The 19,562-nt window shown below is 35.6% G+C and overlaps 1 protein-coding gene and 3 non-coding genes across 4 annotated transcripts; 2 read left to right on the plus strand and 2 right to left on the minus strand.

Moving 5' to 3' along the window:
• The first annotated feature begins 1,931 nt into the window (after window positions 1-1,931).
• On the plus strand, window positions 1,932-2,004 carry trnat-ugu. The gene has a single exon. It is a non-coding gene; the product is annotated as a tRNA-Thr (tRNA).
• A 554-nt stretch (window positions 2,005-2,558) lies between these two features.
• trnak-uuu lies at window positions 2,559-2,631 on the plus strand. Its single transcript has one exon. It is a non-coding gene; the product is annotated as a tRNA-Lys (tRNA).
• A 134-nt stretch (window positions 2,632-2,765) lies between these two features.
• Window positions 2,766-2,838, minus strand: trnak-cuu. Its single transcript has one exon. It is a non-coding gene; the product is annotated as a tRNA-Lys (tRNA).
• Window positions 2,839-6,411: 3,573 nt separating this feature from the next.
• On the minus strand, window positions 6,412-18,229 carry zgc:66472 (uncharacterized protein LOC327494 homolog). The gene is given in 9 exon segments (XM_046867590.1): window positions 6,412-8,082; window positions 8,221-8,264; window positions 8,549-8,616; window positions 8,741-8,775; window positions 8,846-9,208; window positions 9,210-9,948; window positions 12,091-12,187; window positions 13,622-13,938; window positions 18,073-18,229. Coding segments are annotated over 8 exon segments (1,695 nt in total). The 5' UTR covers window positions 13,919-13,938; window positions 18,073-18,229; the 3' UTR covers window positions 6,412-8,030.
• Between the last annotated feature and the right edge of the window lie 1,333 nt (window positions 18,230-19,562).

The raw sequence follows: 19,562 nt of genomic DNA on the forward strand, positions 1-19,562 counted from the left end.
GTGGAGAAAGATAGAAAAAAAATGGAAATGAAACATGGAATAAAAATGCTACAGTAACTCAGATAAACACAACTGAGAAACTAGGAGAGCTTGAATAACAAAAAATTTTTTTGGCATGAACATCTAGGAATATTTATTTAGGGATGAACATGTTAAATCTTTAGGCACATGGGCTACAACAGCAGACGACCACATTGGACTGCACTTTTTTCAGCCAAGAGCAGAAAGCTGGAGACTGCAGTGGGCACAAGCTCACAAAATCTGGACATTTGAAAACTAGAAAATGAATCCATGGACTCAACCTGCCATAATGTGTGTATGTGTATATGCAATTGCGTTTTCCATATGTGGAGGCATAAATTGTGACATAATTTTCATAGTACATACACATCTGTGAATTACTGTTTATAGTAAAAGCCATATATTTTGTTTATAGCACATATCCTTCTGTAAATTTCAGTTTATAGTAATAGCCATCTGTATATTATGTTCATAGTACATACACATCTGTAAATTACTCCTATAATACCATTTTATCTAATTGATGTAACTCATGTAAACACTGTATATCCTGCACATGCTGCTATTGCACTTCTGGTTAGACCTAAACTGCATGTCGCTGCCTAGTACTTGTACATGTGTATTGACAATAAAGTTGAATCTAATCTAATCTAATCTAATAATCAAAAAGCAATTGCAAATATTCCATTACCGTTTTCGCTTTCGCGAGCGCACAGTGACTTCCAAAGTCCATTTGCAGCAGTATTTCCCGTGTCCACGAGTTATAAACATGTCATATTTAAATAGCAATGTTAATTATTACCTGTGCTTTTTCACTTTCTTTTAGTCGCGTATGCAGCCTGAGAAAACTCAAATGGAATCACAATTCCTTTTGCATTAGATTTTTTAAAGCCTTGCACGGTTTTCATTTGCATTTCTGATGCCTTGCATTGAAAGCTGTCAATCTAGTGTCATGAGTGGGACTATATTATTAGGCGTGTTTGTATTGGGATGTGACGTCACTCACAGTCGACGGGCAAGAGTGGAAATCCTAATAATAGACGATTTTGCAAAAAGTTTTGCACAGTGTAGATTGTCGGTGAAATTGTGGAGGACATTATGATGCTAGCCCACAAGTTGTATAAGCAATTGATACTTCGCAAAAACCCGCCCTCCTTAGTTTCTGTTGCTATGTCCGACAAGACATGCCGCCATAACAAGAACGCCTGTCAATCAATCTCTTTGCGAAGGGTCATTTGCTTATACATTTATATAAACCGCTGTGGCCACCTTTTAACGGAGCAGCCGAAAGAAGAAGAAAAAGACTAAAGAGTTCAGTGTTCTTCAGTGGCCTTCCCAGATCGGAATAGATTTAAACACAGTTGGAATGGGAAATAATGGCAAATGTATAGCATGAAAAAGGTCCTAATCCATTACACAGTAAATCTAAAGCGTACCGCAGTCACACTAGATATAAGAAAGGGAATATACCTACTGGCGTGTATTTGTGAGCTGGGTGAAAAACCATGGAGCCTTCAGGAAACTAATATGGACACAGAGACACCATGTAGCTGTGAGGTGGAACTGTGGAATCCAGTTAAGATAGTGATGAACAAAATAGTTTGAATTAATACAATGATAGGCTTTACTTAATTATTCTACACAAAATAGTCAATTAATGTTACATACGACCAAGAGATACTGTTGTATCTAAAAACTCCGGTAGATGGCGCCAGTGAACTACAACAGCCTATTTGTTGGCATGATTACAAAAAGGAAAATGTTTTCGTTGACAAGATTTGTTAAATTGGTAAATGACACTGTTGGCACGTCGTACATCGTGAACTACAGCTTAAGATGTACAATCGAACAAATGCGGTAAAATATCAAATGTTACTATCATTACAGAAAACTGCCATCGCGTTGAGCACGGCTCCATAGCTCAGGGGTTAGAGCACTGGTCTTGTAAACCAGGGGTCGCGAGTTCAAATCTCGCTGGGGCCTGACAAATATTTTTTTTTTTTACTTCATTATACATATTCGGTCACAAAGTTAGACGTAAAAAGGGATTCATATCTAAATATCCCAGATGATGTGCTTTTTAAGTAGTTCTTAGAGAAACACACCTGATGCAACATACTGTAGCCAATGCAAGAAATATTTATTTGAATTGTGTTTGTTGAAATGTGTATATTTTTCGCGAAAAAAATGACTGACGTTTGGATAATATCCAACATTATCACTGTATACTTAATTAAATATCGAAACATTGAATATTAATTTTTTTTTGTTTTGGTCATCCAGGTATTAAAGCGGGAAGGAGTTATCTGTGTTCACCTAATGGCGTTCTCTTGGCCAATCAAACGTCGTATTTTCATTTTCGGTCAGCCAACCGCAGCTAGGGAGATTTTTTATTCTCAGATATTTGAACTGTAATCCGCATGATGTATATTATGTGGAATAAAAATAAACATAAAAAAAAAAAACCTAGCCTTTATGTAAAATACATTATCACTGTATGCTCAATCAAATGTCTAAGACTTAACCAGTGTATCAGAGCCCGGATAGCTCAGTCGGTAGAGCATCAGACTTTTAATCTGAGGGTCCAGGGTTCAAGTCCCTGTTCGGGCGTAGTTTTTACCTATTATGTATGAAAGTCTTTCAGATTAAGACAAATATATAACAGCATTTTTTAAACGTATGCTTATAGCTATCGTATAATGGTTTGTATAAAGAAAAGAAGCAAAAAAAAAAAAAAAAGCTTGCGCCCAACGTGGGGCTCGAACCCACGACCCTGAGATTAAGAGTCTCATGCTCTACCGACTGAGCTAGCCGGGCATGTGGGAATGCTTAAATGTTTAAATATTAATGTTATTTTAAAACGCAGGAACTTCAATAATTTTGGAAATAACAGTCACATATGTAACAATTTTCGAATACTTATATATAAAACTATATTTAAAGAAAACATGTAAATGATTTATATTATTTCAATTGAAACATATTCAGTACAACTCTAGTCATTGAATGAAAAGCACTGTTGTGGTCTATGCCTAGTCTCTTCACGTTTTATTTTGGTATAATCATATCAGTAATCATATCAATATTGAAAAGCATCAAAAAGTTTATTTATGTTAACTAATAGGCACATTTTTTACCATACTATCTACATATAAATTAGCTCCTTGAAATCAAATACAGAGAGAATGAGGAGGAGCTTCTTCTCACAGGCCATTCAGGGTTTAAACTAGGAGACTAGCAGCAACTAGTACCTGGACTTTTCGCTCCATCCCACTTGTTTCGCTGGACACTATTATTCACATTAATAGTGAATACAAATATTGGATTTTTACTTGCATTACTTGCACTAGTGGAACTCGAACTAGACTGTATTACTTACATTTTGTACACAAGCACATAAACTGTATGAATGTGTATGTGACAAATAAAATTTGATTTGAAAGCTTAAAAGTTCTATAATTGGTTTTTAAAATTGGTGACAAATTAGCATTTTGCAACAAGTTTTCTCATTAGGTGAATTCAGACTTATATTTTGAAGTAGAATTGCACAGGTAAATTCATAAAAAAAATTTTTAAAGAAGAGATTTGAACCGCAGTTAAGCTGGTATTACAGGACATAAACACTTCATTAAAATTGAAAACATTTTATGATAACATTATGGAAATATTTAACAAATATAGCATTTATAATTAACATTCAGAAGTTATAAGAACATTTTATCTCAACGTTTTCAGAACATTCAAGTACAATAGCATTGTAATGACATTCTATGAATGTTGTTCTCATAACATTTTAATAACATTTTGTAAACATTCAACAAATACAAATAACATCCAAAGAATGTTCCAAGAACATTGCTCTAAGAATTCTTTCTGTCAGCATTAGGAAAACAGGCACCAATTACAAATAATGTCATAAGAATATTGTTTTAATAACGTTTTCTATCAACATTAAAAAACATTCATAGAGTATAAATAACGTCATAAGGGCGTTCCAAAAACATTGTTATAAGAACTTTTTACCAACATTAAGAGGACGTGTTTTAACAACTAATAAGTTTGAATGTTCCTTTAACATTGTTTTAAAAACGTTTCGTTTAACATTCAGACATTAAGCTGGTAAAGTAGCATCTTGGAATATTGTGGGAAACACCAGTAATAAATAGATTGCAAATAGTGTATAGACAGCAATATATTACTTGTACTGAAAAGTCAAAACCTCCTTGTAAATGATTAAAATGTAATAAAACTCTCAAAAAGACATATGAGGCACTATAAGCAGGAACGTAAGTTTTAATTCTGGCAACTGTTATTTAATAATTATATATAATAAATAGTTTATTTTGTAGCTGAGCTATATCAGACAATGCAAGCACAGGAAAAGAGTAGGAAATACATTACAGGAGTACATTACAGGAGTAATACATTAAAAAAAGGTTATCATTAAGGTTATCATTAAATACTTTAAGCACAGTTTTAATCTACCAGAATTGAGTTTAATTTGATAATTTAGCAATATGTCCAAATAATTTACGATTTAATCACAATGCATATGACACTAACTTATTTCCTGCAGGTTATCATATGTACAATAAAAAACACCAGAACCATTACTAGAAGTCCAACACCCAAAACTGCTGCAAATACTCGGTATGAGTTGGATCTTGTTTCAGCAGTTGGATGAATAGTTGAGGCTGTGGAAATCAAAATGAGGTAGTTACTAATTCTGTGATTTACAACTTGCAAGGGGGGTTTTCATAATCAACATATGTTCAATAAATTATAAGTTGTTGTTGTGGATCAGCTTAGTGAAGGATATTTCTGATGTAGTTCTTGGTGTTCCAAAAGTGTTTCTATAGTAGAACATTTTTTTACCACTAAAAATGTTACATCCATTAGCATGGCTTGCTGAAGGTACAGTATCTTCATTGGCCTAGTTAAGCCTAGCATAAGCTCTTCATATGATTTTTGTACACTGAATGTAATGAATAGATGATAGTTATATAATTCACTATTTTATAAGATGTTACCTTTTTTATTGCTAGAGACGCATTCATCTTTGTCTTCTGAAAAGATACACAGATGACACAAAAATTAAATATTAATAGCATACAGACTATTGCAAATTTCTTAAGTTATATTACCATATATATGCACTCCGTCTTCAAACTCCATGCGTTTTCCTTCTACAATTCCGCAGTAATATGAGCCAAGATCGCTGTTCAAGACACTGGAAATTTTCAGTCCAAAAAACCTGTCTATCATACAACCTTCATAATGAGTAGTGTTGTAATTCATAACTTCTGTTAATCCGCCATTATTTTTTAGGCGTGCCACCAATACAATCCTAGGTTTTTCCTCATTGTTCACTTTCAGCCAGAAAATTTCATGATGCAAAGAAATATTACACTTCAAGATGACTGGTTTTCCAAGTTGAACTTCTTGTCTTTCTATTGCTCCCATAGCCTTAAATGGCAAGGCAAGGGCCACTGGTGAAATAAAAAATATAAATTATTATTTAAGGTATTTAAAAATATAATTTAATATAAATAAAGCCTCTAAATGTATTTAATGTATTAAAGCCTACCTGTTATTGCCAATACCCAGGACAAACGCATTGTCTTTGTCCGTGGTCATCCCTTGTTTCATTTCTGAGAAATGTGTAGTGCTTCTTACGAACGGAAATGTTTTCCTCTACCCTCCCCCTCAGGTTGTTTTTTTGTTACATGTTTTGTATTGTTTTATTATCACTTATGCTCTGAGAACCACTTGTACGTTTACGAATATTGTTTTTTATCTGAGTAATTACATTTTATTGATGCCTTACTTCAGCTTAGAAAAATCAAAACAGCTAGTGGCTTTCTAATATTAAGTCACATCAGTTTCCTTACTGTATCAAGTTGTTAAAAATAGTTATGCTAATTAGTTAAAGATTTAGATTTTTCGCAATAGCAGTGGCAGTTCCAAGAAGAGACGAGACAATACATTTCTCTGGCTCACATGAAAGCACAGTTAAATACTAAGCGACTCACTCTGATCGTGATTACATAGACATTACTTTCATATCTTTTGTTTTTTAGCGGATGTTAAACACCGCATCATTCTCACCTTCATGTTTCCAACTACACAGGAAACTAATATATAACATATCTAGGTTACACAGTCACACACAAACACATGTACACACACACACACACACACACATATACATATATATATACATATACACATACATACATTTTAAAATAATATACTGCTTATGTACTATTTTAATTAATCAGTTCCATGCAGTGCAACTGAATAAAGGATGTGCATTTGTTACCTTAAATTGAAAAAAAAAAAAAAAGAACTAAAACTGGAAAAAAGGAAATAACAAAGAAACCTTAAAAATTGATTTGGAACATTTATTTGGAACCAGTCTTCATTAGTTCCTCAATGGGAGGGAGGAAATAAAAATTTAGAACTTTAGTCATTCATCCTCCCACATCAGTGCCCTATAAACACAGCAATTTGTCAACATTTTGCCAGTAAACATTTAAAACACCATGTGCAGCAAAGAAGGTATATAGCTACGAAGACACAACTAGTTTACAAAATCTCAGGGCAAAATTTACATCACATAAAAGTATTTCACATGAGGAGTAAACTCTCTGCTACAAGTTATGCTTGCTTAGATTCACAAAGTTGGAGATCATGAACAAGAACATATTAGAGAAGAACAGAGAGCAGCCGTCAATCCAACGTTTCAATTAGCTTTGAAGCAATTTCGAGTCATCAACAAAGTTCTGTTATGTTATATAATAAAGACAAAGGAATTCACATAAACAAACACAGTATTGAAAAAAATTAAATGTTCTCCATTTTTCACTTGCCTTTAGCTCAATAAGCAGATCACATACACTTAGGATTGAAAACAGGATGATTCAACAGCTGAATTTCAAAAATACTGATCACTTGCTGCTTAACATTTTAAAACACAAACATGTATTACTCTCAATTAATAGAAGATTTTTAAATAAATTAGGATGATCAGTTACAGCTTAAAATATATAATATTTAAACCGTTCACCCAAAGAAGTGTACACATTAAAAACATGTAAGACAATGCTTTCCCAAGTACCACAAAATTAATCAAAAAATCATCTCCTCTAATCTCAAATGCAGTTCATGTGAACACCATTGACTGTACAATCATGTTTAATACCACTAACTTTACAGCTGAAATTAGAACTGGTCTTAAATATGCATTACCCAATAAAGTCTTTTGTGTTTTCATTTTATTGCTCACATTGTGAGATTTTCCCACAAAAAGCCTTTAGGCACAATGCACATTTTAGCAAATATAGATGTAAGAAAAACAAAAGATTCTTACTACCAAAACAACTTCATTGTGGTGCAGCCAACCGAATAAATCTACAGCCTGTATTCTTACAGTTAATCAATGCCAGATGTTTTTACATATAGTGGAAAAGTACAGATTATGGAATACACAGAACAGATCCAGAAATTTGTGCAGCTATTTAAAATGTCTTAAAACCTGACTAATTTGCTATTTGCTTTGCATACAATCTGATTTAGTATGCCAGAATCCCTAACCTAATTTAATCTTATGTATGCATTTTATTTTAAATAATTGCTGCTTTATATACATTAGGATGCTGGACCAAATGTTCTCAATGTATTATTTATCTGTTTACAGAAATGAATAAAACACAAAACATATGTAGTGACTTTCCTAAAAAAGTACTGGAAAGATTTCCAGCATATGCGTATGGAGATGGATGAACCGCTGTGGGGTCCCCTAATGGGAAAAGCCGAAAGAAGAAGAAGCAGAAGAAGAAGAGCACTGTTTATTTAGAATCCACTTCTGCAAAAGCACAGAATGTAAAATCAGTAACTCTAGCAACATCCAAGTCCCAAGCCATATGCCAATTGTATATTTTACATTAAATATCACCACACATAGTTTAAGAATGCCTGTCTCCATTTTCTTCAAATTTGCCATCCATCTAAGAGATAAAGCTTTCAGCTGGCTCCCATGTGTTTTTCCATTTTGCTCCACTGAAAAACAGAAATCCATAGATTAGGCTAATTAGTTAATAGCTTTGTAGAAATATATTTTATGCAACATAGTACTAGGTAATCAAGGCAACTAACAAATTATACAGCGGTATAGAACATTTTCATAAATCAGCTTACCATAATGAACAAGGCATCCACTTTATCCTGACTTCATCTCGCCCCTTTTTAATAAATAATAAATAATAATAATAGAAAATGGCAACAAAAAAAATGGCAACAAGAAAACAAGCCCATATTAATAAAAAATAAAATAAAGACAAAAATGAAAAGGTTTTCTATTTTCATAACAATGTGAAACTTCTATGTATGTGTGTGTGCAATGATCAACAATATTACATTTCAGGTTAATTATTTGAACTATCCAAAATCAGTGCCAGGATTTTAAGTTGCACAATATAGATTTTAGGATTAAATTATCTCAATTATTTTTTTCAGTGCAACCCACCTTTGTATTTCTCCATCTAAGAATTTTCTCAACAGGAAACACGCCATTGTAAATGTCATGATTGCAATCTGGGGGGTGGAACAAAAATCATACTGAGAACTTTCTAACCATTCAAATTTGCAGAATCACTAAATAGCCATGAAGAATTTGTTATAATGATCCACTAATCGGTTTAAACTCCAGAATGTTTACCTGAAATTTTCTTTTGCGTGAAAGTGAATTTAATCCTTTTGTTAAGTCTTCACTTGCACTAGATGAACCTTCTTCACATTCCACACTGTCAACTCTACATGCAATCAATGACTTTGGCGGGGTCCACTTTTCTGCTGGCTGCATTTTGCTAGAGGCAGTTGGAAAAACGGAATTGTCTGCCCGTCATCTGACTGCCTCACGCCTTCACTTGATTCAGTCCCAGAACTGGAAGCATGGCATTCCATTAGAAATTCTTTATAGATATTAGATGCTGATTTTTTATCTAAAATGGGTGCATTAATGGTTGGGCCTGCAGATTGTTTATTAGAGCTTCCTGTAGATGATGCGGGTTCCACAGCTGAGGACAAGTTCTCAAACGACTCCACAGAGCTCCTGTTATTTTGATCATCTAGCAGCAAGGAGCTTTTAGGAAATAGTGCAGCTTTCAACTGAGCCTCTGAAATTCTCTAAGCGAACCTCCACCTTAGACTTTAGTTCTTTGGGTACTGTAAATGAATGGGATGGGCTAGGGATGTCCTGTTGAACAACACCAGGAACATGACCATGAGCATGGATTCGCTTGTGTATGTTCCAGCCACAACGAGTAGCAAACATGTGATCACAGAGGTAGCATTTATATGGGAATGGGTTCTCCAATGTAGGAGGTACATGCTGATTGTGAATAGCGAGTTTCTTCAGACAGGTGAATGTCTGTCCACACCTGCTGCACCTATGCTTCTTGGGGCACTTGTGGGTCTCAAATTCTATTATTTCCTGAAACACTGTTCCACACTCTTTGCAGGTATACCCACATGAGGTCACTAGTGAATTCTTTTTTGGCTCATTTCGCTGCTGTGTGCATTGGCCTGAAGTGCAACACACACAAGGTTTCTGGTTGCCTAGGAGGTGCCGGTCACGGAGCGTGTGTGTTACACTGCTGCTTTGTGTGGCAGCGATTTTCTTTGACATGTATTTTTTTTTAGATTCCACTGTCCTCTTTCTTATTGATCTTTTCCTCACAGTTCTGGTTGTGCTAGTTGGTGGTGGCTGGGGGCTGACAACTGCAAGAGCTTGAATCTCAGAGGTCGCAAGCATTTCCGTCTCTGTGCCAGATGTTTGATGTTCTGAGACTATACTAGCAGGAGACAGACCACATATTTTATTTCTTCCTTGTAACTGAGTCACTTGGGGTTTAGTGACAGATGTTTCTGTAGGTAAATAAAAAAAGGAAGAAAAAAGCACCAACACTATTAAAGCAATCAGATATAAAGTGCATCCGGAAAGTATTCACAGCGCTTCCCTTTTCCCCACATTTTGTTGTTACAGCCTTATTCCCAAATGGAATAAATTAATTATTTTCCTTAAAATTCTACAAACAGTACCCCATGATGAAAACGTGAAAATAATTTTTTCAAATGTATATAAAAACATTTTTTTTTTAATTAAATCAAAATAATTTCATAGCCTCCATCCTGACACTCAAAACTGAGCTCAGGCGCATCCTGTTTCCACTGATCATCCTTGGAGTCCACCTGTGGTAAATTCATTTGATTGGAAATGACTTGCGAAGGCACACACCTGTCTATATAAAGTCCCACAGTTAACAGTGCATGTCAAAGCACAAACCAAGCCATGAAGTCTAAAGAATTGTCTGTAGACCTACGAGACAGGATTGTATCAAGGCACAGATCTGGGGAAGGGTACAGAAAAATGCAACACTGAAGGTCCCAATGTGCACAGTGGCCTTAATCATCTATAAAAATTCAAGAACTTTGGAACCACCAGGACTCTTCCTAGAGCGGGCCACCCAACCAAACTGAGTGATCACGGAGGTGTCCAAGAACTGGTTGGTCACACTGAAAGACATTTTGCTGTAAAGAAAGGAGAACTTTCCAGAAGAACAACCATCTTGGCTGCACTCCACCAATTAGGCCTGTATGGTTGAGTGGCCAGACAGAAGCCACTCCTCAGTAAAAGGCACATGACAGTATGCCTGGTGTTTGCCAAAAGGAACCTAAAGAACTCTCAGAACATGAGATCAAAGATTGAATTCTTTGGCCTGAATGTCAAGTGTCATGTCTGGAGGAAACCAGGCATTGCTTATCACCTGGCCAATACCATCCCTACAGTAAAGCATGGTGGTGGCAGCAGCATGATGCTATGCGGGATGTTTTTCAGCGGCAGGAACTGGGAGACTAGTTAGGATTTAGGGAAAGTTGAAGGCAGCAATGTACAGAGACATCCTATATGAAAGCCTGCTCCAAAGGGCTCTGGACCTGTTCACCTTCCAACACGACAACTACCCTAAGCACACAACCTGTGAATGTTCTTCTGGCCGTCTGGCCCAGCCAGAGCCCAGACTTAAACCTGATTGAACATCTCTGAAAAGATCTGAAAATAGCTGTGCCTTGACGCTCCCCATCCAACCCAATGGAACTTAAGAGGTTCTGCAAAGAAAAATGGGAGAAACTACCCAAAAATAGGTGCGTCAAGCTTGTAACACAAAACTCAAAAAGAATTGAGGCTGTAATTGGTGCCAAATGTGCTTCAACAATGTATTGAGCAAAGGCTGTGAATACTCAAGTACATGCAAGGTTTTCATTTTTACTAAATTTGCAAAGATTTTAAACTTCTTTCACAGTGTCATTATGGGGTATTGTTTGTAGAACTTTGAGGAAAAATTATGATTTGAATCCATGTTGGAATAAGGCTGTAACATATAATGTGGAAAAAGTGAAGCGCTGTGAATACTTTCTGGATGCACTGTATGTATACATGCTGTTATGGTACTGGGATGGACAGCTAGATTCTGTGGCCATTTAAGTATTTTTTTGTGTAGATTTGGACACCTGTATTGGATCACCATGTTGCCAAATTTTTTTTTCATTATTGCAGGTCCCAATAATTATGAAGCTTTATCAATGTAGATTTACAGATTGTCAGTCATAACTAAAACAGTGTGACTAATGACTAAAGCAGTAAGTCTAATTTGTTATCAAATAAGCACACAGTACACTTATCCATTATTCAAAGTGCACACTGCACAGGTTTTACTTATTTTTTTGCACAATATATTTTAGTGTATATATGTTTTGACTAAGTAAATGGAAACGTTACAGACATATTGGATAAATAATTGTGTAATACCTACAGTAGGTACAGAAAACAAATATTTATATACAACGAGAGAGATATGCATAGTGATGTATGGCCACAATAAAAAAGGACTATTATTTAAAATGTGTATGTACAAAAAGAAAAAAAATTCACATCAGTTTAAGGAACAGTCTGATGTACAAACCTTTATACATATCATATTGTACAGTCTAGCAAGTTATTTGAATGTTTACCAGGTGCTGTAATTTCAGGAGTTACAGGAACTGAAATGCTCTCCTGCCTGGTGTCCAATTCCTCAGCAGCAGCATCTTCCAGCATTTGAATTTCAAACTAAAAGATTAACAGAGATTTTCAAACATATACTCTATCAGAAGCAAATTGGACATGGTTAAAATCATATTAAAACTGCAACTTAAAGTCCAGATTTTAGTCAATGAAAAAAATATAACAATTTCAAACAAGTACAAATACATACCACTTTCTATCTGCTACTGTAGTAAAAAAACTAAACAAATACGTAAGCAATGCCAGTTTGCATAAACAGTAACATTTACTTTTTATGTACTTTGGCTTTAGCATTTTACCACTAATGAAACAGCACAGCAATTTGTGCTGCTTCATTTATGGTAAAATGCAAAACTATAAGTACATTCAGACTACATATTTTACTTTTGATGCAAAATGGCATTGATTGCTTACTGTTGTTTACCTACACAAAATTAGCACATTACTTATTACAATGCAATTAATATCTCTAAAATTTTTTTAAGAAAAGCTCAGCCAGTCATGAGAGGTCTAACGACAAACAAGCTTGCTATTCAAATTCAATATAAAATAAAACTGTGACCTGCAAGTTTTGCAAAGCGGAGTGTGTGGCATGAAAGTACCTTGTATGCATATGTAATTTATGCATATATCATTTACATCATACAATATTAAATTGGTTATATATTCTGGATGCTTACATCTTCACAACTGAACAAAATGTTTATTTGCTTATTTCAATTATATTTTATATTGATTATTTTAAGCATGGTTGTCAACTTGCCATCTGCAATTATCGTTTAAAACAATACAAATGTTGATTTACACAAATTGGGGGAGTGGTGGCTCACTTGTTATGGTGCTGGGTTACTGATCGGAAGCCCCTGCCACTCTTGGGCCCTTAAACAAGGCTCTTAACCATCTGTGCTCTAGTGGCGCCATATCATGGCTGACCCCATGCTCTGACCCCAGCTTCGGAGCAAGCTGGGATATGCGAAGAACGAATTTCACAGTGCTGTAATGTATACGTGAAAAAAAAGGCTATTCTTCTTGCATAACCAAGTGCTGTTTTTGTTTTGATTTTGCCAAAAAAAAAAAACCCTGCATGAGAGAATTTGTTCAAAAGAGAAACTATAACAAACTATTACAAACAACAAACTATAAGCTTTAAAATATCAAAATTAAAGACATTTATATAAATACCTTTAATTAGTGTTTTATATATTTATAATAAGCAAAACATCAAATATAAATAAAATACAACATTGTTTTGCTCAGTTGTGAAGATGTAAGCATCGAGAATATATAACGAAAAAAAAAAAAAAAAAAAACAATTGTTGGGTTAATCGATTATCAATCTAATCATATGAATCAAGCTGACAACATATAAAAAAAAAACGGAAAAAAAAAAAAGACCCGCTCCTGCATAGTTTAATAACTATAATCCCCATAGATATAATTCAACATGTAGTGCTGTAGCATATATTTAAAAAAACGTACCCTGCATTCTGTACTTTCAGGAATCACATGGCTCTGCTGGGACAACTCCACTTCATCCTCTTCAATTTTTAACATCACTTGTGTCATTTGATTTCTGAAAAGGGGCACTGCTGACTGCATTTCTCTCTGTTCCATCTCCTGCTTGAGGTCATCAATTTCCCTCCAGCTACGAAAGATCTCCATTCTCGTCTCTAACATGACATCAGTAAAAACTTTCACAATCTCTGATGTTGTCTTTATCATGAGTGCCTCAACAATAGTCTGAAATTTGGCAGATATGGGGTCCTCCACCTCCATGATGCTTTGATGCAATCTTCCTGTAGGGGAATAGAAAACACACACACACACATACATATACACATACATACATACACACACACACACACATACATATATATATATATATATATATATATATATATATATATATATATATATATATATATATATATATATATATATATATATATATATATACATATATATATATATACACAGTGGAACCTCGGGTTACAATTTAATTCGTTCGGTACTTTATTCAGTAACCTGAAAAGTTCGTATCCCGATACAAATTTCCCCATAATAATGAACAGAAACTTGGTAATTCGTTCTGGACAACCAAAATATTACTTAAATAAAAATAAAGCCAATATTCACTAATATTATTTACTTTTAACATGTTATATTAAAATCATACCACATAAAACATACAAAAGAGGAAAACATCTTTACCGGTACTTTCCTTTGAGAAGACTCGCTGCAGGACATGACGTTCGTAGAAGGGGGAGGAGGAGAGTTATTGTTTGGAAGGAGAATCTTATTATATTATATTATTTATATATTATTATATATTATATTATTATTAACATGAACGCTGAGACAATTGTTGCATTAGAGGGAAAATGAGAGCTGTTTCTTTAAGGCTACTATCAGTTGGTATTGAAGTCCAGAGTGAAATTCATTATGGGTATTGTACTTGGAAAAGACTGTAACCCTGCTAATCTATCTTCATAAAAACAAGTAAAGTGGTTATGCATCGGCTAATGTTGTCCATCTCATCATTCCACGAGCATGAACTAACGAGTTGTTACGCTGCTGCCGGGAAAAGTTCAAGCGGATAAGTAACACGATGCTCGCTAGGGACACAGGACGCTAACTGATGTGACGAGCTGCGTGGATAGAGCAAAACAACCAACTTGCCTGCGATTTTTGGTGGCGGCGTTCGTATCGATATATTGTTCGTAACCAGGGCAAAATTTTGATGAACTGCGATTCGTAACCTGAATTATCGTATGCCGGGCGTTCGTAACCCGAGGTTCCACTGTATGTATATATATATATATATATATATATATATATATATATATATATATATATACAGTGAAGAAAATAAGTATTTGAACACCCTGCTATTTTGCAAGTTCTCCCACTTGGAAATCATGGAGGGTCTGAAATTGTCATCGTAGGTGCATGTCCACTGTGAGAGACATAATCTAAAAAAAAAAAAAAATCCAGAAATCACAATATTTGATTTTTAAACTATTTATTTGTATGATACAGCTGCAAATAAGTATTTGAACACCTGTCTATCAGCTAGAATTCTGACCCTCAAAGACCTGTTAGTCTGCCTTTAAAATGTCCACCTACGCTACATTTATTATCCTTAATTAGATGCACCTGTTTGAGGTCGTTAGCTGCATAAAGACACCTGTCCACCCTATACAATCAGTAAGAATCCAACTTCTAACATGGCCAAGACCAAAGAGCTGTCCAAAGACACTAGAGACTAAATTGCACACCTCCACAAGGCTGGAAAGGGCTACGGGGAAATTGCCACGCAGCTTGGTAAAAAAAGGTCCACTGTTGGAGCAATCATTAGAAAATGGAAGAAGCTAAACATGACTGTCAATCTCCCTCGGACTGGGGCTCCATGCAAGATCTCACCTTGTGGGGTGTCAATGATCCCAAGGAAGGTGAGAAATCAGCCCAGAACTACACGGGAGGAGCTGGTCAATGACCTAAAAAGAGCTGGGACCACCGTTTCCAAGGTTACTGTTGGTAATACACTAAGACGTCATGGTTTGAAATCATGCATGGCACGGAAGGTTCCCCTGCTTAAACCAGCACATGTCCAGGCACGTCTTAAGTTTGCCAATGACCATTTGGATGATCCAGAGGAGTCATGGGAGAAAGTCATGTGGTCAGATGAGACCAAAATAGAACTTTTGGGTCATAATTCCACTAAACGTGTTTGGAGGAAGAAGAATGATGAGTACCATCCCAAGAACACCATCCCTACTGTGAAGCATGGGGGTGGTAGCATCATGCTTTGGGGGTGTTTTTCTGCACATGGGACAGGGCGACTGCACTGTATTAAGGAGAGGATGACCGGGCCATGTATTGCGAGATTTTAGGGAACAACCTCCTTCCCTCAGTTAGAGCATTGAAGATGGGTCGAAGGCTCGGTCTTCCAACATGACAGTGACTCGAAGCACACAGCCAGGATAACCAAGGAGTGGCTCTGTAAGAAGCATATCAAGGTTCTGGCATGGCCTAGCCAGTCTCCAGACCTAAACCCAATAGAGAATCTTTGGAAGGAGCTCAAACTCCGTGTTTCTCAGCGACAGGCCAGAAACCTGAATGATCTAAAGAAGATCTGTGTGGAGGAGTGGGCCAAAATCCCTCCTGCAGTGTGTGCAAACCTGGTGAAAAACTACAGGAAACGTTTAACCTCTGTAATTGCAAACAAAGGCTACTGTACCATATATTAACATTGACTTTCTCAGGTGTTCAAATACTTATTTGCAGCTGTATCATACAAATAAATAGTTAAAAAATCATACATTGTGATTTCTGGATTTTTTTTTAGATTATGTCTCTCACAGTGGACATGCACCTACGAGGACAATTTCAGACCCCTCCATGATTTCTAAGTGGGAGAACTTGCAAAATAGCAGGGTGTTCAAATACTTATTTTCCTCACTGTATATATATATATATATATATATATATATATATATATATATATATATATCAAGTCAAGTCAGAAGCTTTTATTGTCATTTCAACCATATACAGCTGACACAGTACACAGTGAAATGAGACAACGTTCCTCCAGAACCCTGGTGCTACATTAAACAACATAAAGCTACATAACTGATCAACTTTGATCCCCTGTAGTTACTGCAGGTCTGCACATCTCCCTTATTTTAAAAAAAAACACTACCAGTTCACTACTTCTCCATTCCTCAGGCATCCTGTCACCTTCCAAAATCTTGTTGAACAACCTGTTTAAAAACTCCACTGCCATCTCTCCTAAACATCTTCATGCTTCTACTGGTATGTCATCTGGTCCAACCGACTTTCCAGTCTTCATCCTCTTAATCGCTGCACTCACTTCCTCCTTACTGATCCTATACATTTCCTGCTTCACCATTTCTACATCATCCAACCTTCACTCTAATTTTCCTCATTCATCAGCTGCTCAAAAAAATATTCCCTCCATCTTCTTAACACACTCTGCTCACTAGTCAACACATTTCCATCTCCATCCTTTATTACTCTAACTTGCAGCACATCCTTCCCAGATCTGTCCATCTGCCTGACCAAACAGTACAAATCCTTTTCTCCTTCCTTAGTGTCCAACTTACAGCTCCTCATATGCCTTTTCCTTGGCTTTTGCCACATCCCTCTTCAACTGCTGCCGCATCTAGGTTCACCTTCTACCACTTCATCCAACTCACTCCAACATTTTTCCTTCCCCTCCATCTCACAACCCTCTTGTGGAGGATAAGCACTGATGACATTTATCATCACCCCTTTAACATCAAGCTTCACATTCATCACCCTATCAGAAACTCTCTTGACCGCCACTACACTCCTACTTACTTTGACATTTCTCTTTCCATCCACACTATGATAGAACAGATAGCTACAGGCCTAATGTATATAGAAGATACTTACACTATAGCAACAAGGGGTTTAATTGTATGAATACAACACAAAAAGTTCCATATCGGTGACAATGCTGAGAATGGGAATTATCCAACATTCAATCATTTAAAAAACAAAAACAAAAAAAACCCCATCTAACCAATGTTAGTCTCTTTGCTTCGATGAGGAGAGAAGTTCGTGGCACCTTGTGCACAGCGGCCACAGTCTGCAGCTGTTTGGGTTGTTTCAGTGGCACAGAAAGTTGTTGCTCACTTTAAGTGACTAAACGCCGTGTCATTGTGTTTTTCGACACGATTTACATTTACATTAGCTGTCTGAATCCAGTCCTTTTCTGAAATATGTACCAGAGTACATTTTAAATACAGCGACTGGAGGTAAAACAAATGCTTCTTTAACCAGGAAAAAACAGACAGCATGTAGCATCCACTGTTACCTTCCTGAAAGAAAAGTCCTATATTTTCACACACAGAAACACAAAAAAGTAGTAAATAACTCACCCAAAAAATACAGAAATAAACTGCAAATGTCGTTTAACGAACGACCTTTCCGTAGATTTTTTTTGGCCCGCTAAACAATTTTTTAAGCGTATCGTGGGCAACTCTTGAAGGATCCGGATAGAAACACACACTACATACTCCGTTCCGTATAAAGAAAGTTGCAGTCGAACAGAGAAAAAGAGCCGTTAAAAACAAATCCGTATCTCCCATTAGGGGTCGCCACAGCGGATCATCTGTCTCCATACTACATCTGCCAACTACAGTACCTGCATGTCTTCCCTCACCACATCCATGAACATCCTCATTGGTCTTCATCTTTTTCTCCTTCCTGGTGGCTCCATCCTCAGCATTCTCCTAATGATTGAAAACAGATCCGTATATGGTTACAAAAAAGTTCAAAAGTACTTTCTGCTAACAAAGACTTTGTGATGTTTCCATAATATCACTTTATTAATAAAACCATTATCAAATAAAAACATAATGCAGCACAACAGTAGATCTAATATATGTGGAAGTTAGAAACAGTTAGTTATATGTATATATGTGGAAGTTAGAAACAATGCCACTGAAAGTTATTAAATGTACATATAATAGGTCACAATCAATATAAATTTAGCAATTAATTTCCCCTACATTTCTATTCTAAACGTTCACTGTGCCACCAAATTAAAAAAAATAAGATTATTTTACCTTAAATTAAAATCAAACTTCATGCTTCAGCTGTCTATGTTGGTCATGATGGGTCATTCTGCATCAGGAGGTCAATCGGATGCCCTAGTGTTAGTACTAAACCTAGTGCCGAACTAAGATTTAAATGGCATGAAAAGATAGCAAAAGTCGATGATGAACCAGTGTAGCTTGCATCTGGCTGCTTTAAATGTAGTTCCTATCAGGATGCTTTTTAGTGAATTATCTTAAGCTTACTTAGTATGAGCAGGGAAGTCAGCCAACATGTCAATATTAGTGGTTATGAAAACATGAATAATTACATATTTAGCTGGCATATCTTGGATATGCTTTTAATATAATTGTTCATGATTACACTGACATCAATAAATGTAGCCTTTGGTGGAACTATAAGCATTGAATTTTAAATCCATAAAATTATCTTGAGACATGTACCCAAAATCAGTGCTATTATCTATTAATTAACATTTAGGTTTTCAGTAATCCCATTTGTTTTGCAAATCTTTTACACTCACTATGGCAGAATTTTAAAATACAATTGTAAGTAATCATGTATAAAAAATACAATGAAATGTTGGATTTAAATAAAGAGAAAGTCTAGAGTCTAAAACTAGAGTCTTAAAGGACTATATTGCACTTTTTAGGCTTGGAAGAACATTAATTTATTAAGAACATCTCATCAACTTTGTTTTATTGTTTGATTTAAATTCAGTCAAGCATAATAGTCTTTAGTGTTAAACCCATCAAATCATTCCTATTTTCACATTTGCATTTATGACATTTAGCAGAATCTTTTAGCCAGT

The sequence above is a fragment of the Silurus meridionalis genome, chromosome 2 (assembly GCF_014805685.1).
Source record: "Silurus meridionalis isolate SWU-2019-XX chromosome 2, ASM1480568v1, whole genome shotgun sequence".
NCBI lineage: Eukaryota > Metazoa > Chordata > Actinopteri > Siluriformes > Siluridae > Silurus > Silurus meridionalis.